The 24,399-nt window shown below is 44.3% G+C and overlaps 1 protein-coding gene across 1 annotated transcript; it reads right to left on the minus strand.

Moving 5' to 3' along the window:
• Positions 1-8,276: 8,276 nt before the first annotated feature.
• LOC131902721 (vomeronasal type-1 receptor 4-like) lies at positions 8,277-10,380 on the minus strand. Its single transcript, XM_059253720.1, has one exon. It carries the CDS (start codon positions 9,396-9,398, stop codon positions 8,304-8,306), a length of 1,095 nt encoding a protein of 364 aa, XP_059109703.1. The 5' UTR covers positions 9,399-10,380; the 3' UTR covers positions 8,277-8,303.
• Between the last annotated feature and the right edge of the window lie 14,019 nt (positions 10,381-24,399).

The raw sequence follows: 24,399 nt of genomic DNA on the forward strand, positions 1-24,399 counted from the left end.
ATAATTGTGATATGAGAGTATTGCCTGGTTTCAGCCATACAAAACTTTTTTTTAGTTTTTCAAGATAGAGTTTCTCTGTGTTGCCCTGTCCGTCCTGGAACTCACTCTGTCGACAAGGCTGACCCAGAACTCACAGAGATCCACCTACCTGCTTCTGCCTCCCAAGTGCTGGGATTAAAGGCACCAATGCCCAGCAACATATAAAACATTTTTTTTAATTTCTTTATGTAATTTTATGTTCATTGGTGTTTTACCTGTATGTATGTCTGTGTGAGGGTATTGGATCCCCTGGAACTGTAGTTACAGTCTTGAGCTGCCATGTTGGTGCTCAGAATCGAACCAAGTCCTTTGGAAGAGCAGTCAGTGCTCTTAACCACTGAGCTATCTCTCCATCCCCATGTAAAACATTTTTACAGGCTTATATTTAGGAAAGAAAATTTTTTGTGTTTGCTTTATTTCAGGGTAGGAGTTTTTTGTTTGTTTGTTTTTGTTTTTTGGATTTGTAAGGTTTTTGGATATCCTTTTTGCTTTATTTTACTCATGTCATTGTTTAAGTGTTAAGGATAGTGCTGTGTGTGTGTGTGTGTGTGTGTGTGTGTGTGTGTGTGTGCAGTATGTGTGTACATGTGTATGGTATATATGTCTATGTGTGTGTCTGTCTCTATATCTGTCTTTGCGTGTGCAGTATGTGTATGGTATATTTGCTGTGTGCTGTGTGTGTGATAATTATGGTATATGTCTGGGGCTGCATATGTGCGGTGTGCAGGTACAGAGGCCGGAGGAGGCTGTCAGGTGTCCTGCTCAGTCTCTGTCTACTTTATTGCCTTGAGACAGGCTCTCTCACTGAACCTAGAGCTAGCCTAAAGAGCATCAAGCCCAGAATTCCTCCTGCCTTTTCTCCCTGTTTCCTTCTCCCAGCACCAGGGTTACACGTGCACAGGACCACATCCAGCTTTTTATGTAGGTGCTGGAGATTTGAGGTCAGGTCCTCCTGATCACATAGTAGGTGCTCATACCTGCTTAGCCATCTCTCCAGTGTGGTAGAAGTGTTTCTACACCTCCATGACTGTGGAGATGTATGAAAAATAGGTTCCTGAGTTGCTTCATTCTATTCAGGAATGGAACACAGCGGTCATGCTCTAGACTTACAGTCAGCAGTGATTTCACAGTAAGAAAATGTCTGTTATCTGCAGACTGCATTTCCAGTCTCATCCTTGACATCAGGGAAGAAATCTAATAGACAATGGTAAGTTGAAGACCAAACTTTCCGTGAAATGTTTTAGAATTCATAGAAGCACTAGATAATCCTCCCATATGAAATTGAATAGTGGCCAAAAGACATGTTGCCGTAGTAATAAAGACAGAAAACAGTACAAGTGTCTATTAAAGGCCAGGCAGTGGTGGCGCACACCTTTAATCCCAGCACTCGGGAGGCTGAGCCAGGCGGATCTCTGTGGGTTCAAGGCCAGCCTGGTCTACAGAGCAAGATCCAGGAGAGGCACCAAAACTACACAGAGAAACCTAGTCTCAGAAAAAAAAAATACATGTATGAGAAAAAAACTTTTAAAAAAATCAAAGTCAAAGGAAGGACAGACTAGGGAAGAGGAGCAGTGGGAATGTGGCCAAATTTCCCTCTCACTCTGAACGCTAAGACAAATCAAGGACAGGATAACAGGACTCTTCCTCCCAGTGGACACGAACCAGCTTGTCACCTATGATGTCAATGACCTTATTTACTGAACATCCTTTGATGCACCCAGATGAAAACATCTCTCTTCCAGACGCAACACAAATCTCGGACAACTTTATTAAAAGTGCAAAGTATCTGTCAAAGATGCATAGTATTTTCCCAAGTGGAACTACATCATAAAGTAAACTTCCAAAACTTGAGTCATTAAAAGTTCTTGTGCAGCTGTGGGAATTATCACAGGCCTTGGAACAAGCGGCGCACTGAGCAGGGCCACAGAGAACACTCTCACTGTTACACCCGAGGCCACTGCTCTTACAGTGTGCTTTAAAGTCCCTCATGCTCCACAGAGGACATGACGCCAGGATGTGGGTTTGACTTTGATCTACAGAACAGGGATCAGTCGCAGTGTAACACACATTGTTGGCTTGAAGCTCTATTTTAAAGTTGTTTACTACAGTAAGAAAGTAGAGGTTGCTCGAATATTGGTGTTGTTAAATATTCCTACTCAATGTATATTGCAATCCTAAAAATAAATGGTCTATGCAAGTATACGCAACCCAAGCTCTTTAGCAAAATTTGCCAATAACTCAGAAACCCTAAAATGTGCACCTCCAACATCAATGTGTTCCTGCCTTTCCTCCTGAATCAAACCTTTCAAATGGTTCACATAGACTCTCTAGGTTTAATGCCTACATAGATTTCAACTATAAAACCATGGAATTTGAAGGCTGATGAGTTAGCTTAGCAGGTAAAGGCACTTGCCACTTACCAAGCTTGACAACCTGAGTTGTCCCCAGGCCTCACGTGGTAGGAGAGAGCTCAACTCCAAGTTCTCCTCTGACCTGCACATGTGGGCATCAGCACTCATTCCAACCCCAAGCCCCAACACACTCATAAAATAAATAACTGTAAAATAAATATCTCCCACTTGGCATCTTTTAAAACCACCACATTTTTGTGAGTGTATATACATTATATAGATCACTTTGTCTTATTGTCATATTTCATACTTGGGTATTATGTAGTTGATTTTATCCATACTCCCATTACTCTCTATTCACTTCCTTACCCTACCATTTCATCTCCACCTTCTCTGAACTTAACTTCATTTAGGGGCTGGAAGGATGGCTCAGTGGTTAGGAGCACTTGTTCTCACAAAGGGCCTGGGTTGGATTCTCAGCACCCACGCAGCTGTTCACAACCACCCATAACTACAGTTCCAGGGTAAACATAATACACAGACACATGTGAAAGAAAAACATTCATATACATAAAATAAATGAATCTAAAAAAAATTTTAATTATGAGCCGGGCAGTGGTGGTACACACCTTTAATCCCAGCACTCGGGAGGCAGAGGCAGGCAGATCTCTGTGAGTTCAAGGACAGCCTGGTCTACAGAGAGTTCTAGGCCAGCCAGGGCTACACAGAGAAACCCTGTCTAGAAAAACCAAGAAACTGATTATTTTCTCTAAGGGCTGGAGAGATGGCTCAGCAGTTAAGTGCACACATGCTTTGAGGTTGTGCATTCAATACAGTGGCTGCACCTTGAGCAACTGCTGTCTTGACCGACAACTGCAGCTCTGCAGCTACCAGCAGCAGGTCGATGCACAGGGCTCAGCCAGGAGGGAATTCTGTTCCCTCAGGCACCAGCTCTGTCACAGCTGCTAAAGGAGACTTTCTCTAAATCTCTGTCCTATAGAACCCAAGACTCAAAGGTTGAGGTGAAATCCTGCTAGTCCTGAGAGGCTGAAGAGCAAATAGCCAACCTTCTCTCCTTGCAGGTATCTCCTGAGAAAGGGGCCGTCCATTTGCTCAGCCCCCACTAAAGACCCCTGCTGCGCTCCTTAGCTCCTCCCTACCACTTCCTGTCAGCTAGTGGCGGACCCAGCCTCCCGACCCCAAATGAATTTTATTTAATCAAACAATTGTAATACATCTTTGCATCATTAACAAAGGCAGCAGAAACAAATGTAGCACACCTTTACACGTTTAAAATAATATTCCACCCTGCCGGGCGGTGGTGGCGCACACCTTTAATCCCAGCACTCGGGAGGCAGAGCCAGGAGGATCTCTGTGAGTTCAAGGCCAGCCTGGGCTACCAAGTGAGTTCCAGGAGAGGCGCAAAGCTACACAGAGAAACCCTGTCTCAAAAAACCAAAAAAAAAAAAAAAAAAAAAAAAATATTCCACGACATTGCTTTTTCAGTGGACACACACTTGTTGGCTCACAACCATCTTTAAGTATAGCTCCAGGGGATCCTGTGCCCTCTTCTGGCCTCCACAGACATTGCATGCACATGGTTCACTTAAGTACATGCAGGCAAAACACCCATATACATAAAACAGAAATAAATCTCTTTTTTAATCCCTCATCTAATTGTATCTCTTTTTTCTATATTCTACCTAAGATAGAAGATATCATCCTTGTCTTACTATTCTGGTTTAACTTCCCTTAATATGATGATGTGGATTCCACCCACACTCTTGCCAATGACATAATACTGATCTTTTTGGCTCAATAATGGGGTACCATTGTGCTGCCACACAACCTATTTGAAATCAATTCCCAGTTATTACACCCATTCTACACTTTCAGAATTGTGGGTAGAAATGATAGGATAAAAGGGTAGATTAATGAATCTACTTTAATCCAAAAAACAACTATTAATCTTACATATTTTACATTGGTATGGATTTGGGTTTATTGATACAAATTTAAAGTTAATTTTCTTATACTGCATGTATATTTCTACTCTTGTTTAGGGTATTATGTTTATGCAACTCATTTAAAAATGTAATATATAATTAAGAAATACAGATTAATAGTCATCTATAATAGCAAATCTATAGTCATGTTAGGTTTTCAAAGTCATACAGAGATATATTTCAGATAGATAGGCAATCTTCAAACACTTCAAAGACCTACAGAATATGACATTTAAAACATTTTAAGAACTTAGACTTCTTTTTTTATCTTTTTTAATTAAAAAAATTTTAGTCATTTTACATACCAACCACAGATCCTCCTCTCATCCCTCCTCCTGCTACCCCCCCCCACCTCATCCCCAGCTCACCTCCCATCCCCTCCTCCAAAAGGGTAAGTTCTCCCATGGGGAGTCAGCAAAGCCTGGTACATTCAGTTGAGGCAGGACCAAGCCCCTCCTTCCTGCATCAAGGGTGAGCAAGGCGCCCCACCATAGGTAAGGGGCTCCAGAAAGCCAGCTCATGCACCAGGGATAGATCCTGGTCCCACTGCCAGGGGCCCCTCAAACAGACCCAACTATACAACTGTCTCTCATATGCTGAGGGTCTAGTCGGGTCCCATGCAAGAACTTAGACTTTTCTTGACAGTGAGACATGTCTGCTCCTGGCAGCACCAATTGCTTCAAAAAGGATGATGGACATAGAAGAAAGTCCATATGGAGTTTGTTTTCTTTATGGCAAAAGTTAGCTATGTGGGCAAAGAAACTGCCCTTGCCTCAATTGCTGACAGTTATTGTCCAAACTGAACCAGCAGGTCACAAGAAAGGTGACTGCCAAACTTTGCCAAGACAAGGTAGGACAGTCCTTCAAAGTTCCCTGCTTCACAGCAAAGTCTGTCAGATACGCTAGGCCTGTAGGCCAGAGTTGGATGACCCAATGTTACAAAGGAACTTTGGGTGACTGTCCAGGTAGCCTGATGTTCCTGTCATTAGGTAGCATTTCACCCTTCTGGGGTCTTTGATGGAGTTGAGGACTAAATAGTTATAATTATAGTTTTCCTTAGTTATAATTTTTGTTGTATATAGTTTTACTATATTAAGGTTAAAACCTTCCTTTTTAATTAGACAAAAAGGGGGAAATGCTGTGGATTATGCTCATTGTTAATCAAAAAACTGACTGGCCAATAGCAGGGAAAGAAGAGATTGGGCCAGACAGCCTGATGCAGAAAGAATGATGGGAGGGAAAAGGGTGGAGTCAGGAGAGTAGGGGGAGTCACCAGCCACACACAAAGGGAGCAGGAGATGAAAGTGCCATGCTAATAAAGGTACCACCACATGGCAGAGGGTAAATAAGGAATATGGGTTAACTTAAAATATAAGAGCTAGTTGATAATAAGCCTGAACTATTGGCAGAGTATTTATAAATAATATTAAGCTTCTGTGTCTGTTATTTGGGAGCAGGCAGTTGGGACAGGAAAACTCTGCCTACGTGTGGATACTGCAGTGAAAAATGGATAATCTTTATGTTTAATTTCTGTAGCTCTTTATGTATACCAGATACTAACCCTCCATCTGAAGTATAGCTGGTAAATATTTCCCTGCACTCTGTAGGCAGTCTGTTTACTCCATTGACTCCAGTTTTTGGGTTTGTGGAGCAAGCCCTTCAGCCACTGAATCATCTTGATGGGCCCCTGCACACAGCTTTTAATACATTGTTATAATTTTTATTACTGTAATCCTGTGATATGAAAAAATACTGAAGCAAGGTAGTTAGACTTTCTAAAACCACATAGCTTCAAAATTGCATGATACAGACGCCCCTCCCCCCAAAAAAAATCAAATACTTGATAAACACAAATGCTATACTTTTGTTTATTTTATTTTATTCAGTTTCCTGTTCCAACATGAATATTTTTTAAAGTCTGCTATCATTTAAATGTTAAATGAAAGCCTGGTAGTGAAGGCACACGCCTTTAGTCCCAGTACTAAGAAGCCAAGAGGCAGTCAGATCTCTTGAGTCAAAGCCAGCCTGGTCTCCAGAGCAAGTTCTAGGACAGCCAGGGCTACACAAAGAAACCTTGTCTCGGAAAAAAAAAAATGTTAAATGTACTCTCAATGGTCCAAGAGTTGAAGTCTTGGTCCTCGTGAGACATTGTTGGGAAGGAGTGAAACACTGTATAGGTTTTCGCCTGGTGGAAGGTCTTTATGTTGTCCTCAGTTACAAAGTGAGTCCAAGGACATCCTGGGCTGCAGGAGACCCTATCTCACCAAAACAAAACAAAACCACTGTCCTCAGTTACAAAGTGAGTCCAAGGACATCCTGGGCTGCAGGAGACCCTATCTCAACAAAACAAAACAAAAACCACTGACTATTAAGAGTTGTTGGGGACAGGTGTCATTTTCTTCAGTGTGATAGCATTGGTAAGTTATTCTTGCTCCAGAAAACAACCTCCCACCATCGCTCAGGCAAGAAAGACTTACCTGGAAGGATGACTCCATAATTCAGTAGTAGCTTGTGAATGCTGAGCCATATCTCCAGCCCCCATTAATTTTTTTTAATTGAACTGAAAGTTGCTGAGACGTTTTTCTGGCGCTTAAACTCCAATTTTGTAGGACTGAAGTTATGGCTCAATGGTAAAGAGCTTGCCTGACATTCATGGGGCCTTTCGTTCTTATCCCCAGGACCACAAACAAAATTCTAATTTTCTATTAGACATTTTATTACCATCACACTTACTACATGAGTGCTGCTGCTGCTGCTGCTGCTGCTGCTGCTGCTGCTGCTGCTGCTGCTGCTGCTGTTATAGAGGCCCCGAGCTGGATTCCCAGAACCCACCACAGAGCACAGCTCACACTTGTCTGTAACTCCCACTCCAAGGCTCCCATGCTCTGGCCTCCACTAGCACTGGCACACACACACACACACACACACACACACACACACACACACACCCCTTTTTAAAAAGAAACTCTTATTAAACTCAGTGAGGCACACACGCAAGAAGAACTGAAAGAGGGGGTAGACTTTCTAAGAAAGGCTCCAGGGGAGAAGGAAGAGGAGGAGAAAGAGAAGTGAGGGTGAAAAATGACTGAAATTTATTATTTTGGTATTTTGAAACAGTCTATTATGTATCCCTGGCTGTCCGGGAACTTGCTGTGCTGTAGACCAGGCTGGCCTTGCACTCACAGAGATCTGCCTACCTCTGGTTCCTGAGTGCTGGGATTAAAGGTGTGTGCTACCACACACGGCCTGAAATTTACTATATAAACACATTCATCTGTCAAGCAGTAAGAATTTTTAAACCATGACATAAAAATAAAATTTTAAAAGACAGTGAACTATTGTTCCTCCGAGCATCATGGGTTTAAAACTAGTGGTGTTTGTCCTCGTGTCTTGGTTTAAGGGTGCCTCTCTTGACAAGCCTTCCAGGTCCTCCACAGCAAATAACCTGAACTCATGGGTTCTTATGAAAGACTGTGAAGGAGCCGGGCAGTGGTGGTGCACGCCTTTAATCCCAGCACTTGGAGGCAGAGGCAGGCGGATCTCTGTGAGTTTGAGGCCAGCCTGGTCTACAGAGTGAGTTCCAGGACAGGCTCCAAAGCTACACAGAGAAACCCTGTCTCGAAAAAACCAAGAAAGAAGAGAGAGAGAGAGAGAGAGAGAGAGAGAGAGAGAGAGAGAGAGAGAGAGAGAGAGAGAGGAGAAAGGAAGAAAGAAAGGAGGGAGGGAGGGAGGGAGAGAGAGAGAAAGAGAGAGAGAGAGAGAGAGAGAGAGAGAGAGAGAGAGAGAGAGAGAGAGAAGAAAGAAAGAGAAAGAAAGAAAGAAAAAACTGTGAAGGGAGGAGGAAGACTTGTGAGAGGTAATGGATGTTCATCCATGGATCAGCAATCAGGCTGGACATTCCCAGAATCTAAAAGCAGGAGTTCAAAGTTCTGGGGTTCTGAAAAATCAGCACCAAGGGACTCAGAGAGGGGAAACACATAGCAAGAAACTTCAGGAAGTGTTGCAGCCACAAGTAGGAGCTAAATAATTTTGTACCATAAAATATGTAGATTGAATAAAGGAAGTAAAAGGGGATGAAGCCAGCCACCAAGAGCAGGATGCTGTGAGTGGCCCTCATCTCTGGAGAGGTCCTGGAGGTGAGGCTGAGGCTGCAACTTCGAATATGTTGGACCCTCTGGTGGTGTCTGTGTAGAAGACACACCATGTGCATGCTAGCTACCACCATAAGTGTCATCAACAGGGCACCCATAATGGATAACGGGATTGCATACAATCCAGACACGGCAACCACATACTGGCAAGCAATGCCATTCCCCATTAAGCAATCACTACTATTATCCCAGAAGACTTTTATCTCAACGGGAGAGGTGGTGCTGATAGTCAGATTGAAAATCCAGCAGAAGAGGCAGGAGAAGCAGACATGCCTAGAGACCCAGTGTCTGAGCCCTGTCCACACCCCATGCCTGGGGCTGACTGTGACTGCCTGAAAGCCACTCAGCAAGCTGGTGGTGCAGAGCGAAAGTTCTCGAGACACCCTATGGAAGTAAAAGAAGACTTGACACCCAGAACTTTCCAGGGCATGCATGAGTCCCATATCTTCTATAATTTGCTGTGCTCCCTTGGAGAGAAGAACAAAGGAATTGGCCATGGCCACGTTAGACAGAATGAGGTCTGTAGGCTTTGGTTTGCGCTCTGTGAAAAGGACGGAGCTATGCATGAAGAGCAGGTAAGTGTTTGCCAGAAGGCCTGTGCCCACCTGCAGCAAGAACACAACCTTAAGGACCATATCATCAACAGTCATTTGTGCCATGTTTATGGAGATCCAGGTTGTGTCCTGGAAGAGAGAAACACTGATAATACTGTGCTTGATTACAGCTGCCAGTGAATCCAGGGGCTTTATTAATTTATTTTTATGAATGTAGGCAGATGTGGAAGGTGTCACGTGTATGTGCACATGTATGTATGGATGCCCCACAAGACTGGGGAGGACAGAAGTCAACATTAGGTATCTTCTTCTGTTGTATTCTACCTTATTTTTTTTAAGACAGTGTTCTCATGCTGGCTGGTGGTAGCACACACTTTAATCTGAGCACTGGGGAGGCAGAGGCAGGTGGATCTCTGTGAGTTTGAGGACAGCTCGGTCTACAGAGTGAGTTCCAGGACAGCCGGAGCCCTCCTCCCCAAAAAAAAGGCAGGGTCGCTCACTGAACCTGGAGCTCACTGACAGACAAAACTAGCTGGCCAGCAACCTCCAAGCACCTTCCTGTCTTCACCTCCCCAGCGCTAAGATTACAGGTACTGCTATCACGTCTGGCTTTTTACGTGGGTGTGGAGGACACTCACTTGGGTCCTCATGTTTACAGTCTTTACCGATTTAGCCATCCTCCCTGCTCCCTAGTCTTCCTTTCTTAAAAGTTTAAACTGACGGGCTGGAGGTGTATCTCAGTGGGTAGAGTGCTTGCCTGGCTTATGCAAACATCCTGGATTCTGTGTCAGCACCACTAAGCTGGGCATGCTGGCACTCAACAGCAATCCCAGCACTCAGGAGATGGACACAGAAGGATCCACGGTCAAAGTCATCCTCCAGGACATGGCAAATTCCAGGCCAGCCTGCATTGCGTGACATCTTGTCTCAATAAATTAAAATCAAGTCAAACAAACTAAAGTCTTTTTTAAAAAGTTAAACTGAGTGGTTAGAGAGATGGTTTGGTGATTAAGGGAACAACTGGCTGTTCTTCTAGAGAATCCAGATTCAACCCCCAGCACCCACATTGGAGGCTCACAACTGTCTCTAACTCCCGCTCCAGGAGATCTTATGCCTATGGCCTCCAGGTACTATTTTTTAACTTTTATTTTTTTCCAGAGCTGAGGACCGAACCCAGGGCCTTGCACGTGCTAGGCAAGCGCTCTACCACTGAACTAAATCCCCAACCCGTATTTTTTAACTTTTTAAAGGTTCATTTATTTTTATTTCCGTGCATCACATGCCTATAGTGCCCAAGGAGTCCAGAAGAAGACACTGGAGGTTATGGAGGGCTGTGAGCCAAGATGTGGGAGCTGAGAACTGAACCTGGATCCTCTGGAAGAGCAGCCAGTGCTTTTAAATGCTGAGCCATCTCTCCAGCCTTCATTAATTTTTAATTAAACTGAAAGCTGCTAAGAAGTTTCTGGCGCTTAAACTCCAACTTTGTAGGACTGAGGATATGGCTCAATGGTAAAGTGCTTGCCTGGCATTTATGAGGCCTTTCGTTCTTATCGCCAGTACCATAAACAAAATTCTGATTTTACATTAGACATTTTTATTGCCATCATAATTAGTACATGAGCATTGAAATGCCTTAGCCTTGCTTTCAACCTGGTAGAACAGAAGTTGCAATAGCCTGGGCCTAGGAGTACCCAGCCTGTCATCCAAACATGCAGAAAACTACAAGACGATTGTCATGGGTCTGAGGGCAGCTTGGACTAAACAATGAGTTCTAAATTAGGGTATATAAGGAGAGGCTTTCTTTTTTTAAAATGTTTTAATTAAAATTTTAATCAGACAATAACTTCGGGTTGCTATTATTATATTGTCTGTTATAAAAAATAACAATATGTTATTATATTAACAGACAAAAACACAATTCCCATGTGTTTTTCATTAATTTGTGATGTTCAGATGAAACCAAGCCTCATGCATGACTGGCACTGTACCACAGAGCTAACCCCACATCCCCCCACAGTCTTACCTCCAAATGCATATGATGGCCATGCAGAGACACCATCCACGTTCTGTTCATAGACTTTCATGAGCAGCTAATGAAGACTTTGATGGGAACAAGGAAGCTCCTAGTGTTACAAGATCCTCCCGAAACTACAGGCCTTCCCACTGGACTACATGCCACAACAGGTCGGGGTGTGTGACCCGTTTCTCGGATCTTGGTCCATTCTCAGGATGGAGGAAGCATCTGCTACATACTGAGGACGCAGAACAGGGGCTCTCGCGGTACCTTGTGAAAGGAAGTGCTGAGCGCCTCCCTTCCAACTCCCACATGCCACTCAAGCTCCTTCAGCTCCACAGGGCAGCAATGGGACCTGAACACAAGCAAGTGGAAACAGAGTTCTGAAAAATGTGTAAACATCCAAAGTAAACATCAAGGAGGACACTCACCACAGACTCTGCTTTCTGACACGGTGTTGGTTCAAGAACTCGACAGAGGGGCTGGAGAGATGGCTCAGACCTTAACAGCCCTGGCTGTTCTTCCAGAGGTCCCGAGTTCAGTTCTCCACAACTATCTATAATGAGATCTGGTGCCCTCTTCTGGCAGGCAGGATACATGCAGACAGAACACTGTATACATAATTAAAAAAAAAAAAAAATCAACAGCTTGCCAGGTACAATACCTACTCCCAAGCCTAACAACCTAAGTCCGATCCCCAGAACCCACATGCTGGAAGGAAAGAAATAACTACAAGTTGTCCTCTGACCTTCACATGCACACCCACACACAAACATACGCACTAAATAAGTGAAAACTATTTTTCTTTTCAGTCTTTTGAGGCAGGGTCTCACTATGTAACCTTGTCTGCTCTGGAACTTCTTACGTGGACCCAGCTGGCCTCGAACTCACAGAGATCCGGATGCCTGCCTCTGCCTCCCGAGGGCTGGGATTAAAGTCATGTGCTACTACATTTGGCCAGTAAACAGTATTTTTTAAAAAACATAATCAACAGAAGCTGGATGTGATGTCACATACCTGTAATCCCAGCACTCTGTAGAGTGAGGTTGGAGGATCATGAGCTAAAGGCCAGCCTGGTCTACATAGCGAGTTCTAAGCCAGTCAGGGCTACATAGTGAAACTCTGTCTCAAAACAAACAAAAAGACATAGAACCATACATTTATTATCTAGGTATACATTTAATTTTTGCTATTTTTTTAAATAAAATTTAAAACCTCAAACATCACAGAAAAGACACAGAACAGAGCACTTGGGAAGAGAAGATGAACTCATGATATTGAAGTTGGGAGACGGTGGCACACACATTTGACCCCAGCACTTGGGAGGCAGAGGCAGGTGGATCTCTGCATTTGAGGCCAACCCGGTCTACAGAGTGAGTCAGGGCTACACAGAAAACCCCTGTCTTTAAAAGTAAAAAATAAAAAGATGATATTGAAAAGATACGGGGGGAGGGGGGAAGAAAGGAAGGTGAGAAAAAAAGAGAGGAGGGAAGAGGGAGAGAGAAAGAAAGAGAGACACCCTGTTATAAGTTAGGAGCTACATTATCTATTCTGAATAATGAAAAACAGAAATATCCCTGTTGAGACCAAGCTGGGGCAGGAGACTGTCATTTCTTCACGAAGATGACAGATCCTGAGACTTGGGGAAGGGTTTGCATTCAGAATGACAGCCCATCACATACATCCTGCCGGAATCAGACAGAGACGTGCAGATTACCCAAGACAAGCCATTCCTCCAGCTTCCACCCCACCACCCTCTTCCCATCCTCACATGTCCTCATGACGTGCTCGCTTGGCCTAATCACCTCTCAGCAGTCTATGGTACAAGCCCCAGGCAGAGCTGGCTACAGTGTAAGGCTAAAGAGACAAAGCCTGGCTCTGAATAGTACGTCCACTCTGGCTTGTGAATCTTCACCTGCGCCTGTGGACTTGAACCCCAGGAATCCTCACACGCTCACCTCCACAGCTGTGGCCACAAGCAGGGGAGCCAGATCCGAGTGCACAGCAGCTGTCTGTGGCCATTGATATGGGAACCGCACTCTAGAGTAAAGCCCCCAGGTGGCTGTCACTGTTTCATCTGCAGACACAGTGACATTACCTGTAAGGGGAGTCTAGGGCATTTACCGAAGAGAAAGCACTCAGGTGCCAGGTGCAAGGACCCTGTAGTAGCTGACAGTGATTAATTAAGAGGGCTTATGAACGGCTCCCTGGAGCTACATGCCACAGTGAGGGGCAGTGAGAGGCTAGGTGAGTTAGGGGTACTCTGTGATAGCGTCCCCAAAGTAAGCTCATAGTCTCCTACAGTGGAGCTGTCTCTCTGGTCACGGTCACCCATAGGTTGTCTCAGAATTATCACAAGCTGACAGCAGAAACAGGTGGTGTCTTCTCCCTGCAGCCTGGCTTTCCACTTTCTTGCAGGGCTTCTTTCCAGAACACTGCGGGACTTTGATACACTGTCTGCCCTCCCAGCAGGAGTAAAAGGCAGCCTAGACCACCTCCACCCACCTTTACTGTCCCCTGAGGCTCCTTCTCAATTGTACACTTGTACTTAACACTGATACAGTCTCTGAATTTAAAGCATCTAATCTGGAAGTGTCTACTCAGAGAAGGCAGGGACCCTGTGTGGTAGTTCTCCACAACCATTCCCTAAGCTTATATTCAACAACCCTGTAGTTTTAAGTTTCCTTGGAAGATGCAAACAAATGTCTCTTGACACCCCCCCCCCAAATATCCACCAATGACATACCAAAGTTGTAAGTCCCTCAAGGCACATGAGTGGCCTGGCTCCTCTGAGGACCTCCAACTGCCAGGTTCCACCCACAGAACACTCTAACTACCCTAATGGCTGGACCTAGCCCCTGCCCTACAGAGTAAAAAGCCCAAGCTCTGGACTTGAAATCCTACCAATCCCCACCCTGAAAAGCTTCACCCTGAAAAGTTACACACACACACACACACACACACACACACACACACACACACACACACACGAAACTCTATATAAAATCCCAAAAGTAAATAAATAAATAAATAAATAAATAAATAAATAAATAAGATCCTGCCTTCTGCTCAGTTCTTTGCTATTTCTCACCCAGGCGGAGGTAGCCACCCTTCTGATTTTTTCCCTCTTAAAGCTCTTGTGTGAGGTGTGATTTTGTGGTATTCTTTAGCTACCAACTGCCAAGATACCTTTCCATTCAAACTGTAACACTTACAAAAATACAATTCCACCCAAGTTCTGTTTGGGCTTCCTTACAGAGTACAGGTAAAAGGTTACTTGCAAGAGCATAGAAGACCCAAAACAATTATATCAAGTCCTACCCCATCATGTATGACAACCTCATGGAAGCTGCATGTTGGAGGCCTTTCATCTTGTGATGGTTAACATTACATTTAAAATTTAGACTTACTGTGCTTGAGAGACCAAAAAACAAGTGATGTGTGCCGGGCGGTGGTGGCACACGCCTTTAATCCCAGCACTTGGGAGGTAGAGCCAGGTGGATCTCTGTGAGTTCGAGGCCAGCCTGGTCTCCAAAGCGAGTTCCAGGAAAGGCACAAAGCTACACAGAGAAACCCTGTCTCAAAAAACAAAACAAAAAAAACAAAAAAACAAAAAAACAAGTGATGTCTCTAACATGTAGATCTTGCTTGTACAGGCTGTATCCTAGCATCCCACTTCCCTTTTTTCCCAGACGTTGAAAACTATTCTTAAATTGACTGATCCTATAAAAATTGCTGCTCTCGCAAGATAATAGGTTATAACACAAACTGCTGCTTCTGCTTTTGTAACCAAACTTGCTAACTCTGCCCAATGACTAGGACAACTGCAAGACATAGGTGTTAAAATGAGACCCTGTCGATATGTAGACAGAATACGTATAAACCTGTGGGGTTTGACTTTATGAACCTTGAACTGCCGTGACTAGATGCTGCATCTTGGAAGCACTCTTGGTTGCAGTCTTGGTGCCATGAGTGTCCAGCACCAGTGTTGGTTAATCCTCTTCTTATTAAAGTTTGTTCATGGTCATGCTGAATCTCTGAGCTACCCCAGGTCCAACACACTCATACACATAAAATAATATTAAAAAACAGTTAACTGGCCGGGCGGTGGTACACACCTTTAATCCCAGCACTTGGGAGGCAGAGACAGGCAGATTTCTGTGAGTTTGAGGCCAGCCTGGTCTACAGAGTGAGATCCAGGACGGGTACCAAAACAACACAGAGAAACCCTGTCTCAAAAAAAAAAAAAAAAAAAAAAACCAAAAAAAAAAAAGCAGTTAACTTGGTGCTGGAGAGATGGCTCAGTGGTTAAGAGCACTGGATGTTCTTCCAGAGGACCTGGGTTCAATTCCCAGCATCCACATGGCAATTCACAACTGTCTATAACTCTAGTTCCAAGGGACCTGACACCCTCACAATAATGCACATAAAACAAAATAAATCATAAAAACAAACAACAAAACAGTTAACTTAGCAGGCCTAAATTGTCCAATACTTGCACATCCCAAGCAAAGGCCTGGCCCTCGATCTGTTCCTAGGAGATAGTATCTAACCCTTGTGATACCTTATTGAGTATCTTTATGTAAAACTTAATGTCACACAAAACAATTCATGCTAAGGATGTGACTTACAATGAAATCCCTTGACCATAACACTGTGGAAAGTTAACATCTTGTATATGACATAGTAACAGAAACAATTCATATGATTGTGACATAGTATATACAATAATTAAGTTTGTAAAGGGACATGAATAAAATTTTAGAGTGAACTCTCCAGCAACAGCAAACTTTATTTTGCCTGAAGAGGTTGTGTCTCAAGGTCTGGCTACACCATAACCAGGGTTCAAAGCCCAGCAACTCAGTTACCTTATCACAGGAGAGCACACAGTATTTGGTTTGACAGGTGGGTTTGTAGCCTGGGGTAAGGAAGGAAGAGCATGGGGCTTCATTAGAGACAGTATCTTAGTCAATATTCTATTGCTGTGAAGAGACACAGTGACCAAATCAACTCATAAAAGAAAACATTTAGGAGCTGGGGAGATGGCTCAAGAGTTGAGAGCATTGACTGCTTTTCCAGAGGACCCAGGTTCAATTCCCAACACCTGAATGGCAGCTCACAACTGTCTGTAGCTCTGGTTCCAGGGGACCTGACACCCATGGCAAAACATCAATACACATAAAATAAATTTTTTTTAAAAGAAAGCATTTAAATGGACACTTGCTTATACTTTCAGAGAGTTAGTCCATGATCATCATGGCGAGAAGCAGACAGGCATGGTGCTGGAGCAGTAACTGAGAGCTTTACATCCTGTTCCACAGGCAGCAGAAAGAGAGGAGGGAGGAGAGAGAGACTGGGCCTGGCGTGGGCTTTTAAAACCTCAAAGCCCACTCCCAGTGACACATCTCCTCCAGCAAGGCCACACCTCCTAATCCTTCTCAGACAGTTCCACCAACGGGGGACCAAGCATTCAAATATATGAGCCTATGGGGGCCACTGTCATCCAAACTACCACCACAGGCAGAATGAGGAAAGTAAGCTGTTTCTCTAGATAAGACATTTTTTCAAGACTGTAGAGGAATGGATAGGTCTGTTCTCTTTTTGTTTGTTTGTTTGGTTGGTTGGTTAGTTGGTTGGTTAGGAGTTATTTTGGTTTAGATTTTGGGGTTGTTGTTTTTTTTTTTTTTTGTGTGTGTGTGTGTGTGTGTGTGTGTGTGTGTTTTGCAACTTTCAGAAACTGTACCAATAGCTGATTTTCTGGAACTTTTGAGCTCAGGTTAGAGTCTTGTGGGTTTTTTTTTTCAAGGGGGGGATTCCTTTTGTATATGACTGAAAAATACTTAAAAAAAAAAAAAAAAAAAAAAAAAAAAGCAAACAACCCAGGCCAGGCGGTGGTGGTGCACGCCTTTAATCCCAGCACTGGGGAGGCAGAGGCAGGTGGATCTCTGTGAATTCAAAGCCAACCTGGTCTACAGCATGAGTTCCAGGACAGCCAGGGCTGTTTCACAGAGAAGCCCTGTCTCAAATATCAAAAAAAAAAAAAAAAAAGAAAGAAAGAAAGAAAGAAAGAAAGAAAGAAAGAAAGAAAGAAAGAGAAAAAAAGAAAGAAAACAAAACAAAACCAATTACTACATCTCTCTGGTAATTTTTCCAGGTTAAACCAGGTATGGTGGTGGTGGTGGAGGCAGAGGCAGGTGGATCTCTGTGATTTCAAAGCCAGCCTGATGTACAAAGCTAGTTCCAGAACAGCCAGGGCTGTTATAGAGAAACTCTGTCTTGAAAAATGAAAAACAGACAAACAAATATTTTCCGGGTTAGCAATACCCCTTTGCTTATTGTTACACATCACTACTGGGGGCATTAAGCACTGTCCTCAGAGATCCACTAACAGAAGACAACTGAAGTGGATGGGTGGTGTAAGAGTTTTCCAGCACAAGAGCATCTTGGTGCAAAACCATCCTGGCCATCGGGAACAAAGGAATAGCACAAAGTCACACCATGCCACCATCCTCACACAAGCTATTTGTTGGGGAGAACAGAATGGCAGCTGCCTCTAGGGGGAAAGAGAGGTGTAGAGGGCTGCATAGAAGGGAAGACTTTTATGGGGGTTTTGCAACACGCCCAGTGAACTCCCAGTGAACTTAGTGGGAAAGTATCTAGAGGATAGGAAACATTGTTTGGCTGTTAATGCTGAGCATAGGAAACATGGGGCATTAATGCTGAGTCACAGGGGCCGGATTTCCAAGTCTATGAGCTCAGGGTCAAGTCAGGGGCAGGGTGCTTTTCCTTTGGTCTATGGCTTGTGCTTGGGGTCAAGTCAGGGGCAGGGTGGGCTTTTCCTGGCCCTTTTATCCTACATATGATGTTCCTGGACTCTGCCTGTTTCCACTCCTGGTGTCTGTATGTATGATCTGTAATGGTAATGGATTCACCTCTGATTTTAAGTTAGTTTGGTGTTGTTAAGGGAAGGCCTTTATTTTGGGAGGTATTTGTTTTTGAGGAGGGTCTCCTGTAGCCCAGGCTGGCCTTGAACTCATTATCTTCCTCACTCGCATCTCCTGAGTACTGGGATGAGAGGCATGTGCCACCGTACTTGACTGTTGATTTTTATTGTTGTCCATCTTAGTAGTTCGTGGATGTGCATGCACACGTGTGCGTGTACCTGTGAGTGTTTGAGCATTGCTTGTGTGCATGTGAGTGCAGGTGCACGTAGGTGTAGTATAGCAGTTTCTTCCAGCATTAAAACCTTCCGTTTTTGAAAGGAAGCTCTTCAAGACACAGGATGTTAGAAAAGACATGAAAGTGGGGAGCTGGAGAGATGGCTCAGCAGTTAAGAGCACTGGCTGCTCTTCCAGAGGACCCAGGTTCAATTCCCAGCACGGCAGCTCATAACTGTCTGTGACTCCAGTTCCAGGGGATCTGATACCTTCACACCAATGCACACAAAATGAAGTTAAATGCATTAAAAGAAAAAGAAAGAAAAGAGGTAAAACAACAGGATGTTCTAAAGTGGCCTGAAATATCCCATCCTATGGGGAAGCGCCTTAAGATCAGGAAGTAAACAAAGGTTCAGGAAGTCCCTGAAACTGACCAGATGCACTAGACTCACTCCCTCCCCAAGAATATATAAGCTGTAAGGACTTCTGAGAGACTTTCAGACCGACTGAGCTGCTCGAAAGAAGCGGGAACCTGCTAAGCTACCTGAAGGGGATAGTGTTGAGCTGCCTGCAGTCTGTGTTGTGCAGTGTGCTCCAGGTTCCCAGCTTTGTGAGCTGTCACGCATGCTCGGGTAGGTTTTGGTGATGCAGCTGACTTTGAGTCACATCTGCCCCTGTAAGTAACTCCTCACCCATATCCCTGGAAGTAATCCAAATAAAAATCATTAATTCACCAAGTTTGACTTTGATTGTATCCTTCTTTGATCTGTCATTGGCTCCCTATCTTAGGTGAGTAATATTTGTTCCATGTTTTCCTAGGAACAATATGCCATAGCATGCACACGGACATCTGAGGCTGAGTTTAAAGGTGATGAACTAATTGATTTGGTAGTGGAAAGTTCAAGACATCTGTGCTAGCTAGTTTTCTGTTAATGTAAGCTAGCCCATCTGAAAGGAGAGAACCTCAATGGAGAAAATAAATGCCTCTGTAAGACTGGGCTGCAAGTAGCAAGCCTGCAAGGCATTTTCTTAGTGATTGATGGGGGATGGCCCAGTCTGTTGTGGGTGGTACTACCTGTGGGCTGTTGGTCCTGGGTTCTATAAGAAAGCAGGCTGTAGCCGGGCGTTGGTGGCGCACGCCTTTAATCCCAGCACTGGGGAGGCAGAGCCAGGGGGATCTCTGTGAGTTCGAGGCCAGCCTGAGCTACCAAGTGAGTTCCAGGAAAAGGCGCAAAGCTACACAGAGAAACCCTGTCTCGAAAAACCAAAAAAAAAAAAAAAAAAAAAAAAAAAAAAAAAAAAAAAAATTAAAAAAAAAAAAAAGAAAGCAGGCTGAGCAAGCCATGTAGAGCAAGCTGGAAAGTAGCATTCTTCCTTGGCCTCTGCATCACTCCTGCATGTAACAAAACTTCCCAGGTTCAGGGACTTCCTGAAGCTATTTTGATTTGTTTACCTTCCTGCTTCAGTAGTTTCCCTGAAGGATAGAATGTTTCGATCTCAGAGGAAACTGTTACACAACACCAGATTCAGACCCCCCATACTCCCATTGAGTTCATGACCAGACTTCCTACAGTGATGAACAGTGATGTGGAAGTGTAACCCAAATTAACTCTTTCCTCCCCAACTTGCATTTAATCATGGTGTTTTATCACAGTAATAATCATGCTAAGATTACAGCATACTGGGTTCTAGTTATGCTATGTTTATTACTGGCAGCTTTTAACCAGCTAAAAACTAGAAACAAGCAAATAAAAAAAGAACAGAATGATTTTTAAAAACGTGTATCGTCTTGGGGCTGAAGGTATGGTTTAGTGGTTAAAGAGTACTTGCTGCTCTCCAGAGGGCCTGGATAAAGTTCCCAGCACCTTTGTCAGGCTGCTCACAGCAACCTCTAACATCGGTTCCAAGAGATTCTAGCCTTCTGACCTGTGTGGAAACCTACATATGATGTGTGTGGAACACACACTTATCAATCACAAATAAATCTTATTTTTTTTAAATGCAGTCTTGGTCAGGAATGGAGGCAAATGACTTTAATCTCAATGCTGGGGAGGCAGAGGCAGGTGGATCAGTGTGAGTTCCAGACTAGGCTGATCCACACAGAGTTCCAGGCCAGGCTAGGCAGAGCTACATATTGAAATTCTGTCTCAGAGAGAGAGGAAAAAAACTCTTACCAGAAAAGTGGTGAATTGAAAATTGTGGGTAAATCAATGGCTGTAAATACATTTGCATTTACCCCATTAAAGAGAGGCCAAGCAAGCTGAGTGTGGTAGTACATGACTAATCCTAGCACTTGGGAGGCAAAGGCAGGCAGGTCTCTGTGAATTTGAAGCCAGCCTGCTCTACAAAGTGAGTTCCAGAATAGCTGTAGGGTCCGAGGAAACTGAAGGAATTTCCCAGGCTCAAATAGTATGCAAGAACAAAGAGTGTTTATTTTTTTATACAATTTCTTTTTTTTTAAATATTTATTTATTATGTAGTGTTCTGTCTGCGTGTGTGCCTGCAGGCCAGAAGAGGGCATCAGATCTCATTACAGATGGTTGTGAGCCACCGTGTGGGTGCTGGGAATTGAGCTCAGGACCTCTGGAAGAGCAGCCAGTGCTCTCAATCTCTGAGCCGTCTCTCCGGCCCCCACAAAGAGTGTTTATTATACCAGCATGCATGTGGGGTCACCTGTGCAACATGACAACAGCCCTGAGATAAACACGCAGGCTCTTTAAGCACAGCTAAGGGGAGCTTCGGGGGGTCAGTTACGTAATTGGTTAAGCAAGCAGTGGTTACAATGGTATATTTTTAATTGGCTGAGGTTTGGTTTTATCATCTTCGGACACATCTGCACAAACTTGGACGAGACTCAGAAGGGGGCTGCTGGATTAGTCCTGGAGATACTGTGAGGCCCTCCGTGTTAGTCTCTCCCTGGACCCTGAATGTGAGGGCCTTGTAGATAAATGGCCCTTTGTTGGAAAAGACACCTGTTTGCCCTTCTCAGAGAACTGGAACCTAAATTCAGTTGTGAAAGTGGGAGAGTTTAACCCCTTCATAGCCAGGGCTACATAGTGAGATACTACAGTCTAAGCAGTGGCGGAGCTTAGGAGGGGGGTGATTTTCACTGGGACAATAGGAACGATGTCTTGAGAGTGTCTCAGAAAATGGCCAGACACCACCCATCACTGGCTCAAAGGAACTCCCTGGCTGAACAGAGCCATCAACTAGGAAAATGTTTACTGAGGAATACTCAGCGGCTCCGGTGCTCAAAGGTTGCTACAACCACAGTCCAAGAGGGTCATGGCCCCTCTCCAGATGGCACCAGACACATAATACTGGTTTTTCAAACATGCAGACTGCAAGTCATGAAGACTCACAACCAGATTTCAAAGGGTAGCTTGGGAGTCCAGGCAATGTGTAGTAGGGTCAGAGTCCCTACATGCAGCCCTTAAAAGAGTTGCAGCCTTTCAAATGCAAGACCCTGGGGCTGAAGAGATGGCTCAGGGGTTAAGAGTACTTGTTGCAGGGACTGTAGAGTTGGCTCAACGGTTAAGAGCACTTGTTGTGAAGAACATGGGTTCAATTCCCAGCACCTACATGGAGGCTCACCACCTCCTCAGGCAGCAAGCATGCAGGTGAAACATTTTACCACATAAAACAGTAAAAATAAATCTTTAAAAAAAAGTACTTGGCCAGGAGGTGGTGGCGCACACGTTTAATCTCAAGAGGCACTCGGGAGGCAGGGACAGGTGGATCTCTGTGAGTTCGAGGCCAGCCTGGTCTACAGAGCAAGTTCCAGGACAGGCTCCAAAGCTACACAGAGAAACCCTGTCTCAAAAATCAAAAAACAAAAAACAAACAAACAAACAAAAAACAAAATAAAAAGTACTTGTTGCTCTTGTAAAGGACCAGGGTTTAGTTCCTAGCACTCACATAGTGGTTCACAACTATCCATAACTCAAGTTCCAGGGGATCTAACATCTTCTTGCCACTTCTGACAGTCTCTTATGACCTAAGGCACCAGGTACTCAAGGTAAACTTGCATACACATTAAAGAAAATGAATGCATCTCAAAAAAAAAAAAAATGGAACTCTAAATACTGTTAAAAAGAAAGAAAAGAAGCCAGAATTCAAGGCTTCTTTTATCAGGAAGTAGTTTGTTGTATCAGTCATCAGGCTTTGTATCCAAAGGCTAGAGCCGCAAATGCTATAGGGTTGAGGCTTTTATACATTTTTGTCTTCCATATATGCCTATATGCATTTTGATTGGATGTTTTAAACTACTGGATAGTAATGGCTAGAATGTGAAAAGAGGGCAAAGAGAGGGGCTACAGGAGAGATGTGGTCAGTTTGCCTGGCCATAGGAGGGCGCTGACCAGCCCATGTGTACATGCATGAACACTAACCAGGAAACAATGCTTTTTTGTAGTTTTCTTCATCTTAGCCCTTGGGAAACCACGACTCCTCCTCCTACCACAAGAGGGCAATGTGTGATGCTCTAAGGGGAAAGACGCCAAAATGTTGGAGACAGAACACAGCACATGGTATGTCTGCTGAGAAAAGACACAGAAAATGAGTGGAGCCAGCATAAGAAAGAGGCCACCTGGGCTGCCAACAGAAAGGCCCTATGGGTAGGGGCTGCCCAGGACCAGTGAAGCTCAGATCAAACCAGCACAGTGTGCTGGACATGATGCTACAAGACTTCTTGTTTTTCTTGTTAGGTTCCAGCCTCACTCTGGTTCACTGCTCCGTTGCTGTCTCCTATTCCTCCCTTTTGGGATGTTAATATTCACCACCCAGGAACTCCAAGGTAAAAGCAAAATCATCAGGTGTTCAAGGTCATCAACTGTACTGAGAGCTGGAAGCCTACCTGGGCTTCTTGAGACACTACCAAAACCAAAAGACTGGACACAGTGGCCATGGCACAAGCCTTTAATCCCATCACTCGAGAGGCAAGGGCAGGGGGATCTTTTAAGTATGAGGCCACTCTGTTTACATTTAGAGTTACAGGATAGCACAGTGAAACCCTGACTGAAATAAATACATATAAATAAAACCATGACTCTCGAGGACATATATCAAAAATTTATGTGCCTCGAGGAAACCAGAAAGGCACCAAAGGTAGTTCCAGGAAGACTCAAACAATGGATCTGAAATGAAACAAAAGGTTGGCTGTAGGCACACAGAGCTGGCTATTTTGCTACCTTCCAGGTGATGTATTGGCAGAACGCGTTTGCAACCCATCAGCTTCTTGCAAATCAGTCTCTACTAGAACAGTGTGTGCACTTCAAAGATAAGAAGAAAAAAAAAAACTGCTATGTTTAGTCAGGTGTCCCAAAATTAGTTTGGTAAATGATGCGAGGAAACTAGAGGGCTCCCAGTCATCTTTCTGGTGTATTGTCAACTTTTCTATAAAGTTTCTCTTAAAACGTCTCCCCCGCGCACACACCCAGCTCTCTGTCTCTTTTTGTTGCCATCTTTTTCTCAGTCTTTGAAACCTATCAGTCCCTCTTACTGTTTTCCGTCTTTTATCCCTGCTTACCTCTGTATTCGAGTGGATAGCTGGAATTTCCATGTCTCACCTTCCTAATCCCAATCCTTTCCTGTTTCTCTCTTCCTCACGCTAAATTTTCTGACATGCCTCAGGTCCTAACTCTCTGACTCTAAATGAATGAATCTCCACCCCCTTTCATTCAGACTTGTATCCCGGGTGTGTGATGCTCACTTATATTCACGGTCTCTCTCATCCAGTCTCCGCCCCCGCAGTCTTTGGGCCTTTGCCTCTTGCTCTCGCCTCTGTGTGCGGGTATCTCTGCCTCCCTAATTCTTACCTTCATAACTATCTCGCTGGGTATTTGGTGTCCCTGTCCCCTCCCCATTCCCTCACTACAGAACCGGACAGCCTTTCCTAAACCAGGTAGTCCGGGTGTTACCCGGGAAACACCAGGTTTGGTCCCCCAGTTACCATGGAGCCCTGCTCAGTCCCACCCACCACGCAGAAATACTAAAGAAGTCGGGTGGTGCTGGGCTTGCACACGCGGAGTGCCCTGCCGACTACGACTCCCAGAAAGCATCTAGCTGAACATTTCGCTCAGCAGTTCAGGAGGTAGCTGAGGGGGCGCCCCTCCCGAGCCAGGGTTGC

The sequence above is a fragment of the Peromyscus eremicus genome, chromosome 1 (assembly GCF_949786415.1).
Source record: "Peromyscus eremicus chromosome 1, PerEre_H2_v1, whole genome shotgun sequence".
Taxonomy (NCBI): Eukaryota; Metazoa; Chordata; class Mammalia; order Rodentia; family Cricetidae; genus Peromyscus; species Peromyscus eremicus.